The sequence below is a fragment of the Scleropages formosus genome, chromosome 7 (genome assembly GCF_900964775.1).
Source record: "Scleropages formosus chromosome 7, fSclFor1.1, whole genome shotgun sequence".
NCBI lineage: Eukaryota > Metazoa > Chordata > Actinopteri > Osteoglossiformes > Osteoglossidae > Scleropages > Scleropages formosus.
Genome location: NC_041812.1, coordinates 32114233 through 32124262, shown reverse-complemented (window position 1 = coordinate 32124262; position 10030 = coordinate 32114233). Strand labels below are relative to the sequence as shown.

At 46.9% G+C, this 10030-nt stretch overlaps 2 protein-coding genes across 2 annotated transcripts; one reads left to right on the top strand and one right to left on the bottom strand.

The window, feature by feature from the left end:
- Positions 1-424: 424 nt before the first annotated feature.
- Positions 425-2184, bottom strand: LOC108942018 (LRP chaperone MESD-like). Its single transcript, XM_018765026.2, has 3 exons — positions 2019-2184; positions 1410-1642; positions 425-1093 (listed from the first exon to the last, which is right to left on the bottom strand). The coding sequence occupies exons 1-3, from the start codon at positions 2175-2177 to the stop codon at positions 838-840; spliced, it is 648 nt and encodes a 215-aa protein (XP_018620542.1). The 5' UTR covers positions 2178-2184; the 3' UTR covers positions 425-837.
- A 4169-nt stretch (positions 2185-6353) lies between these two features.
- LOC108941999 (talin rod domain-containing protein 1-like) lies at positions 6354-9750 on the top strand. Its single transcript, XM_018765002.2, has one exon. The coding sequence runs from the start codon at positions 8007-8009 to the stop codon at positions 9069-9071; it is 1065 nt and encodes a 354-aa protein (XP_018620518.2). The 5' UTR covers positions 6354-8006; the 3' UTR covers positions 9072-9750.
- Positions 9751-10030: the final 280 nt, after the last annotated feature.

Sequence of the window (10030 nt, the reverse complement as noted above, 5' to 3'; positions counted from 1 at the left end):
GACATTATTTCATTATCACAACGCTGAAATGGAAAATGACAAAAAAGATCAGTGAACCCTCTGATCATTAATACTGAAATTCACTCTTCACTGCAATAACATGTAACATTTACATAAATTAAACTCATCAGTATGAAATAAGGCTAAAACAAGCAACTTTTTAAAGAAGATAGGATTTAAAAAAGATTTAATGTAATAGATTCAACAACTGAGGTATTACTGCATATAATTTCCTCAGGTCAACTGACTGTATTGCAACTTTTTTCCCTCCAATTACCCAAAAAAGTTTCACCCAGTTATACCTGGAAAATCAACTTTAATTTCAAATCCATACATGTTGGAAAAATTTTGTAACAAAAAAAAGAAAAAAAAAAATCCTGTAAGACTTTTCCCCATTGAAGAACACTCTTCAGGAAAACAAGAGAAGAAAACTAAACAATGCTCTGACTAATTTTCTTATATAAGAGATTAACCAACAGATTGAGTGTATAATTTGTTATTCAATGGCACTATATGCAGTCAAGTATTGTTAATGGAATCACTGAAACAAGTGTGGAGAGAGGAGGGAGAGGGGAAAAAAAAAAAAAAAAAAAAAAAAAAGTCATTTTAAAATCCAGCAAACATGACTTATCTCTCCAACAGAACCTGAATCCATAAACTACTTGTCATGTTCAATATACTGGTGAGTCATTCAAGTATGAGAAATTTTACATTTGACATGAAAAACCATGTTTGTGCTCAATGGCAACATTTGCAATAATGTCCTCTTCCAACGCCCCATAATCTATACCAAATGAGAGGACTCAGAGCTCCTCCAAACCATCTGAAGGGAGAAGCTCAGAGATCCTCACGCTTGTTAGCCTTGTTATTCTCTTTGCTCGGTTTCTTGTCCTTGTTGTCACTCTTTTTTGTCTTAATGTTGTTACGGTCCTTCTCCTTTGCCTTGTCATTCTTTGCTGCCTTCCCAGGGTACACCTGGCCCTCCACAGTCACATCAGCGCAGCGGTCCTGTGCCACCAAGAAGTCCTTGACCTCCCAAGCATAGCTCCCATCACGCAACATGAAGATGACTCGGTTTGACCCCACTACAAACCTAGGGAACACACAGGCCGCTATGCTGAATACCGCAACATTGAAAACAAAAATCTCCTTGATCATTTCAAACTATGCGAGACTGCAAGAACCTCACTTACAATTATTCTGAAAGGAGGGTTGCCATGTTCGCTGTGAAATAATTTCTGCACGTTGTCTTGCATAAAAACAAAGGTACGCTATCCTGGAAGCACTTCAAACTCACCAGTCACATGAACAGTAGTCTTAATATTTTGATATGCTTTGCTACTATGCATTGTCTTTAAATTGTGAAAATGTAAATATATATAAATATAGGAAAGACAAAAGAGCTTTACCGTTGAATATCAAAATTGGCATTGAAGAGACTACCCTGCCACAGACTTGTGATCTCCTCCGTCTCCTTCTCGGTGGGGTCCCCCGACACAGTGGCAAATACCATGAGGGTCTTTCCCTTCTTGGTCATCTTGAGGAGCTCCTCCGGCTTCGAGGGGTCAATTTTTGAGAAGTCCACCGGTGCTGAAGGTCTTTTGTGCTCTGGGAGGTCGCCTTCTTCAATGTCATCATCTTCCTGCAGGTGAGGCAAAGAGCAGAATCTCAGAACTCTTGTGCTACTTTTGTGTGTCACAAGTAGCTACATCTACCTGCTCATCTCAAGCACCCAACCACACATCACACACCAGAGACATCAGATTTAAACTAAAAAGTAAGCAGTTAGATATTCATGATATTATTGGGCAAGCTTTTGGTGCAAGCAAAGGCAGAAAGCACAGTGGAACGAAGCACGGATTCGTAATAGGGTCATTTTCGAACGACGTTTACCTATCTAGGTGGCAGAAAAGCGGAACAACGCTGCAAAACACAACTTGAATGAAGAAAAGGCACAAGACACAGCTTCGTACGTCTTCACACTAGCCACGCGTACAGGCAAGAACATCACCGGTTACCTCCCACTGCTCCAAAAGTCTGGCCATATCTGCATCATTGTAATCGCGGATATCCTTCTTCTTCTTCGGTTTTGCATTTTTTCCCTCGTCTGCTGCAAAAACATAAATTAAAGTGACGCAGAGAAGAAACCCCACACATCTCTGCAAGGGCGACGCCATGTTTTACAGCTGGACGACTATGATTGGCTTCGAGGCTTTCTTCACTTCGGTCACGTGAGGGGGCGTGGCTTAGAGCCCTTGGCCTGTGTTACTAAAAATAGCCTTCATCGCGTAAAGATAAGCGCGCGACCGTGAAAAGAAATCCTGGAATGTTTTGTACTCCTGCTGTGTGTGTTTTCATTGTGGAACACATTAACCTCAACACGTGAAAGAAAAAAAAAACTACTTTAGAAAAAACACTTCCTGAAATCTAACGTTCTTCTGTCAAAATGCCACAGAAATTAATAAAATAATAATGACACGATAAGGCTGTCATTCCTCAGCTGTGTGCAGTGTTGCTCCCGTGTTCCAGACGAGCGCGATAAAGGATGAGGAAGAGGGATGTGGCCGCGCATCCTGAAAGCTTTAAATAAAAAGAGTGTCAAAGTGAGTCATGCCACCTTCCCATTGTGTTGCTTTCCAAAACATCAGGACTACATTTCTATTTTTATCTGAACAAAAGAGGGTGACATGAATGATCCAGACTGTGCATGTTTTCCATCTTGCTCTTGGGCATGTACCACAATCAAGCACTTAAGTCTATGGGGTCCAGGCCAACAGTGCCTCTGATAATGGGAGTGGCACAGAAAGTAGAGCTGCTGTCTCACAGTGCCTGGGTGGTGTGAGAGGATGTGGGTTTGATCCCAGCTCAGTGTGTGTGGAGTTTGCATGTTCTTCCTGTGTCTGTGTGTGTTTCCTCTGGGTGCTCTGGTTTCCTCCTGCAGTCCAAAGACATGCTGTTCAGGTTCACCCATAGTGTGTGAGTGACAGGCAGAGTGTGTTCCACTGATGTATGGATGAGTGACCCATTGTAAGTGGTGTATCTAGCAGTGTAAGTCACCTTGGTGAATAAGGTGTGTGGGCTGATAACACTACATAGAGTTTATTGGAAGATGCTTTGGAGAAAAGCATCTACTAAATATGTAACAATCCACTTTTAATAATGAGTGAATATTTATGAATTATTTAAAAAAGTGTGGCAAGGCAACTTCAAGGAAGTGAAAATTCACTCAAAGATAATGTAGTTACTTGGTTTGGATTTCCGACTTCAGAAATATTCCTCTTTTGGAGTGTACCATGGTGAAGATTAATAACACCAAAGGAAGGACAAGTAAATCCTAGTCATTGCTCTCCAATATCTTACTGCAGTTAATGAGATCCTGACCCTTCAGGATCTCACCAGCTGTCTTATTTATTCTTCAAAACTCCAAGACCTGATGTTATTCCAACATTCTTATTTTGGCTGTTTTGGACGATTTTTTTATCTTCACAGATAGATCGTAAAGTTTGTAAACGACATGACAATAATAGGCCTCATCTCCAACAACGATGAAACCTGTAATCGTGGTGAGGTGGACCATCTTGCTTTTGTGGTGTGCTCACCATTAACCTTGATCTTAATGGCATCAAGACAATGGAGATACTGATTCACTTCTGCAGACAACTTCCAGGTTGGCCCCTTGGTAAATCAATGGCCAGTGTAGTGGTTAGAGCTGTTATCTTTGGACCCATAGGTGACAAGTTCAAATCCCACTGCCATAGGTAGTATTCTTAAGAAAGGTATGCCAAGATTGCTGTGGATCTCTCAGCAGTCAGCTCTTCACCAAACTGCTGTCTCAGAAGTGGTATAAATCCATCACCACTTGGACATCTTCTCTGCTGAAACCATCCATCTCCTCAGTGAAATCAACTAGGTCCATCACCCCCAACCACTTCTGGTCATGTCCTATATTCTCACTACATCTCTTAACTGCACTCCTCCTGGACAGTGTAGTCATCTTCACACTGCTGTCAGCAGAACTGTTTATTATTAGCACTATTGCTTGTCTGTTTATTACTTGCACATGGTGACTGTTTTGTATTATGTTATCATCTTGTTCATCGGCATCTTGTTTGTAGTTATACCTTATTTCACGTTTAGTGCCGAACCACAGCCAATTCCAGGATGATATGATATATATATACACACACACACACACACACACACACACACACACACACACACTGAAACAGCTTGTCCCGAGTGGGGTCGCAGCAAGCCAGAGCCTAACCCGGCAAGACAGGGTGCAAGGCTGGAGGGGGAGGGGACACACCCAGGACAGGATGCCAGTCCATCACAAGGCACCCCAAGTGGGTCTCGAACCCCAGACACACCAGACAGCAGGCACGGGTCAAACCTGCTATGCCACCACACCCCCTGCATATAATATATAGTCCATTGCATATATATATATTAATTATATATACATACAGGCAATATGGAGTTCTGCACCTGCATGCAGGTAGTGCTACTTTGAATCCAGGGCTTACCTCTCCTGATCAACTGCTATTTAGATGTCCTCTCCACAGCCCCCAAGACAACATTCATAGCCTTTCTCCTCTGGCTGCCTCTGATACCCAACATACTACAGTCCCTGTAGAAAGACTTCCCTGCCACGCCTCTGCTCCATCACTTCCTCACCATCTTTCTTTCATTAGTCTCTTCCATCTGTTCTCGGCAGGAACTGTAACCTCCAACAACATGACTTGCTCAGATGTTTCCAAGAGCGACAATGTCTAGGCCTTAGGGATGTATATGTGTTGATGACTGGAGAACCAAGTTGCTTTCCTAAGTCAGCCTTCAACTGCCAGTCTTGTGCTATCAGCAGAAATCCTGAACTGGCAGTGGGTGATGATTTTATAAGTATTTAAAATGAGCAGAAAAGACATGTAGCATTTTTAACCAGACTGAAGCAAGTCAGGACCACTTGAATGAACACACAACACAACACACACACACACACACACACAGAGTCTGAAACTGCTTGTCCCAAGCGGGGTCGCGGTGAACCGGAGCCTAACCTGGCAACACAGCGTGTAAGGCCAGAGGAGGAGGGGACACACCCAGGACGGGATGCCAGTCCATCGCAAGGCACGCCAAGTGGGACTTGAACCCCAGACCCACCGGAGAGCAGGACCCGGCTAAACTCGTTGCACCCCCCTACTTGGATGTAATTTTATTAATTTTACTCTAGACTATAGCAGCAAACGCGGGCCGAAAAGAAAATGAAAATACTATTTGCCCTATACAGAGTTTGTGAGTTCATATACTCCAGTGATTTTGTCTATGTATTTTATAAGAATAATTAGTTGAAATTTGTGGTGTTGAGGAGAAAATAGTGGAAATTCACACCGTTTCACTGACATACTTACAGTATTTTCCATAATTAATCATAATGGAACCATTTCACAGCCATTATTGCTACTATTTTATTTTACAGTAACTTCAGCAAAACTTTGAAATGGGCCTCACAGACATTTCAGATGAAAAGTTATGAGAAAACCATTAACGGACGAGTAACCTTCATTGAAAATATCGCTTCCTTTGAAAAGCGGCGGAAGTTAATCTGTGAAACTGATGTGAAAGATCATCGTGCCGTTGTTTTTTCCATCCTTGTAATTTGTTTCTCCACATTTATGCAGCATTTCAGATGAGAATTTCATCTGGCATTTTCTGTTCTTATGTGAAATCGGTATTTTTTTCTTTCTTAGTGTTCAGTGTTACCGATATCTGTGCCGATTCCAGCTGAGAAGCCATAACTCCCCTGCACTAGAAAGTGTCCCATTAGGTGCCTCGAGTGCAACAAACCCCGCCCACATTTTCTGATTGGCTATTTTTCGCCCTCCGTGTATTATAGCGCTTTAAAAAAGGCCGGGAATGACAGCGGCGGGAATGTCGTCATCAGCACCGTTCGTTGAATACGTTGGACCCGCCCAGTAGGATCTGCGGTTCACGTCCGTTATGTAGCAGAAAATAGGGTAGGTAGGGAAGATTTTGTTTTCAGCGAAACATCACAAATAGTTTGAAGACCCGTTCCCAGAAATACATTCCTGAATTCATCTAACATTTACTGAGAAATTACACAGAGAAAGGACAGATTTCTCAGGGAACAGAATGAACAAGAGAAAAAAGAGGCAGTCAAAAAGAAAGTGAACATCTTTTTTCCAAATCGAGGACTGGTAATTAACCTGACGGCTTCGATCGCTATTTGTTATTTAGAGAAACAGTCCGGTTTATTTCTGCTTTCATAACTATACAAATTACACTTGGATAATTTGGACCAGCTATATTATATATATACATGTGTGCAGGAAAGGGACGAACGATATTACTAGACAATCATCGTCATGCTTTAATAATGAACAACGTATTATTGCCATTATGTTAATTATTGAATTACTTCTGTTATAACCTCCCGTCTTGTCAACTCACCACACAGCTAAAGGAAAAGCGGGAATGTACAACGGGGCATTAAAGGCGGACGCACAGCAAGCGCAGCTTAGCGATGTGTGCTGTGATTCTGTGAACATCCAGCGAAAGGCCGACGGTACAGTTTATATTCTATACACAAGACGTTCCGTCGATCGAATAGACCGGCGCGAATAAAATCCAGGAAGGCAAAGTGGAAGGCGGCCAACGCCGCTTCTCTGGGGGGAGGCCACTTGAATGGGATCCTCCGACTTCAAGGCAGAAGCCCCCCTTCCGCTTCGTCTCCTCCCACTCCCACAAGCAGCACGAGGCCTGGGGGGGAGACTTCACTTAGAGAGAAAAACCACGGGGACGCGCGGCAGCAGGGAGTCCTTTCGCTTCGGTCAACGCGCGGTCACGATGTGGCTGGAACTCGCACGCGTGCTCCCTCATCTCGCCGGGTGATGAAGCGGCGCGAGCGAGCCGGGAGGAGGAGGAGGAGGAGGAAGAGGAGGAGGAGGAGGAGGACGGGGGCCACACCCTCCGCCGCTTCCTGACACTGAAGATGCAGCGCGAGCCCGATGCGGAGCTCAGTTCACGGTGTTCACGGTGGAGCGTCCGAGTGGGCGCGAAGAGAAGAGCGGACGTGTGCGCAGTGTGTGTGTGTGTCTGTGTGTGTGAGAGAAAGAGAGAGAGGGAGAATGAGCCGGAACAGGGCGCCGCTGATGATGAGTAGTATGAAAAGTGAAACCGCGCAGCGACGCTCGGTGAGCTCCCGTGGACAATAGGCACGCGCGTGGACCCCCGCGCGTGAGTCTGTGTGACGAAGAAGCGATCGGGATCCGCCCGTCGGAGTGTGAACTCACGATGCTGCGTGGGGCCGATCGCGTGCCGAGAGACACCGGATTCGATTGCCCCCCACGGCGCGCGGCGCGGAGTTCGAATCGACACACGCAGCCGCGTGACACGCAGCGTGGGAAGGCGCGATCAGCGGCAACATACCTGTGTTTTCCTACTTTATAAAGAAGAAAGTCTGTGAAAGTGTCACTGTGAAGCCGCACTATCGATCCGGCGGAGCGGAAATGATCAGTTATTCATCAACGCGTCCAGATCGATCCGTATTTATTTTGTGGCCCCAGGAAATCATTGAAGGTGAAGATTTTTTTTTTTCTGACAGTAAAAATATAGTTAATAGAACATATTTAGTGGGAAAGTGAACTATGCGGCTGCTTTCTGGGATCCACACAAATGCGTTTATCACTGGAGACCCGAAGAGGAATTTTGGGGGATGCTGTTGCTTTTTCACTTTGGGTCCTGTGAGTAATATTTAGCTTCAGACACAACCCATGTGTTTTTTTTTTTTTTCTTCATTGTCCCAGAGGTCAGTAAAAGTGGTGCTGTACATGTTTTTCCTGAGGGCAGTGTGACCAGATCCCAGGGTTCTTTTTTAATGTGTGCGTGCAGAGGGAGCAGCAGTGTGTTGAACTGGTCCCGCAGTGGAATGTGTGCTTTAACCGGCCCTCGAAGGCGCCTGACGACGGAATCAGGCTGAGCGCCCCGCTATGGCCAGCGGCGGCTCGGGGAAGTGCTCCGGGGAGACACCGGCACCTGTGTCCAGCGCCAGCCTGCAGCAACGCAGGAGGCTCAGCAACATCTGCGACACCTGCAAGGGCAGGATGCAGCTGGTGGCTGACCTGCTGCTGCTCTCGAGCGAGACGCGGCCCGTGGTCGGCGCCGAGGGGCTGCCGGTCGCCGAGACCTTCGAGCAGTGCCGCGACACGGTCATCGCGCGGACCAAGGAGCTCTCCATCCTCACCCATGACATCCAGAGCCTGCTCAACATGGGCAAGTTTACGGAGGTGGGCGACCGGCTGCTGGAGATGGCCGACCTGGTGGTGTCGCTGACCGAGTTCTCGGCGCACGCCGCCTACTTGGCCGCCATGGAGATGCCCGGCTCGCAACCGGCCTTGCCGGGCCTCGTCGACCGCTACAAAGTGACCCGCTGCCGGCACGAGGTGGAACAGAGCTGCGCCACACTGAGGATGACCGCCCTGGCGGATCTGACGCCGCAGCTGCTCCTCGAGGTGTCCCAGAGCATCTCGAGGAACCTGAAGACCCTGACGGACGCCTCTGTCCTGGCCAGCGAGAGGTCCAAGGACAGGTTTGCCAAGGAGCAGTTCAAGCTCAGCGTGAAGTGCATGAGCACCAGTGCATCGGCGCTGCTGGCCTGCGTGCGGGAAGTGAAGACAAGTCCCAGCGAGCTGAGCCGCTCTCGCTGCGTGCTCTTCAGCGGACCCCTCCTGCAGGCCGTGCACGCCCTTGTGGGTTTCGCCACTGAGCCCCAGTTCCTGGGCAGGGCCGCTTCCGTGTGCTCTGACGGAAGGGCGGTGCAGACGGCCGTCCTGGGGGGCGCCATGAGCGTGGTCGCGGCCTGCGTCCCCCTGACTCAGGGCCTCAGGGACCTGTGCCAGCAGCTGGAGAACAGCGCCAAGACGTCCGACTGCCGGGAGCGTCTGCGCAGCTCGGCCTGCGCCGTCTCCGAAGGTTGCACCCTGCTCTCGCAGGCCCTGAGGGAACGATCCTCGCCCAGGACTTTACCGCCCGTCAACTCCCACTCTGTGAATTAAAGCCTCCCCGCTGTATGTGGGGGGACGGAAGGGGACACAATTCGGAAACTCAATGAAGGAGAAGGGGCTTCTCTGCGGTGGACTGGCGTCCCATCCAGGGTGAACCGTGCCCTGTGCTTCCAGGATAGACCCCAGACGCCAGCGGTTACTAACGATGGATGGGCTCTTGTTATGCCTGATCTGACCGGAACCCGTCCGTAACCGAGAGACGGACTTCCGAAGTCACGACGAGACGGTCATGACGAGGCCCCCATCTGTGGGAAAGTGAAACGTTGACATTCAGTTTTCAGCAGGAAAGTTTACCTCAGTTTTCAGCCATTGTGAAAACAATACGACAGGATGTTTGACCTGTGACACGACTGAATCGAAGGGTGTGTGTAAACTGCAAGAATTGCGTCTCTGTGTGAATCTGAATGGTTCAAAGCTGCTGCCAGCGTGTGCTGTAAGTTTTACACTATTTACCAGACTCAGCTATTTTTTTTTTAAAACATTTTTTTGGTCGTGCACGTACTCGAGTATTTATTCCAGCCATTAAGTTTTGATCTGTGTAGCTGGATGTGTCACTGAACTCAGTGTATGTGCTGCAGTGCTTTCTGTTCCATAAATTATTAATTGTAAGAACTGTGAATTCATGTGTATTTTACTAAGACTGTTAAGTCAAAGAACAATGCAGAATAAAACCCACAGGGTCCTTCCTGAGATGTGAAAAATTTTGATTTCTGAGCGGAGAGTCCATTTCCCTGTCACTACATCACATGCTATTCTATATTAATCTTTATTATTTGAGAAAAAAGAAATCTGGAAGGGGTGAAGACAGTCCGCGTTCTGAAGTGCGGGTGATTTGTGCGCCTTCTGAAAGGACACAAGGACACGTGTTCTTAATAGTTAATGCGTTATGGTGTCATGATGCACACCTTCAGACCTTGTGTGCGTAAAGTGGACGGGCTTCATACTACAGC

What these genes read in the sequence shown, in the direction of transcription:
- LOC108942018 (XM_018765026.2), bottom strand. Translation starts at nt 2,177, where the DNA reads ATGGCGTCGCCCTTGCAGAGATGTGTGGGGTTTCTTCTCTGCGTCACT. An exon ending in GACTTTTGGAGCAGTGGGAG is followed by an intron (nt 1,643 to 2,018) that starts GTAACCGGTGAT and finishes CCTCACCTGCAG; the next exon opens with GAAGATGATGACATTGAAGA. An exon ending in GCCAATTTTGATATTCAACG is followed by an intron (nt 1,094 to 1,409) that starts GTAAAGCTCTTT and finishes TGTGTTCCCTAG; the next exon opens with GTTTGTAGTGGGGTCAAACC.
- LOC108941999 (XM_018765002.2), top strand. Translation starts at nt 8,007, where the DNA reads ATGGCCAGCGGCGGCTCGGGGAAGTGCTCCGGGGAGACACCGGCACCT.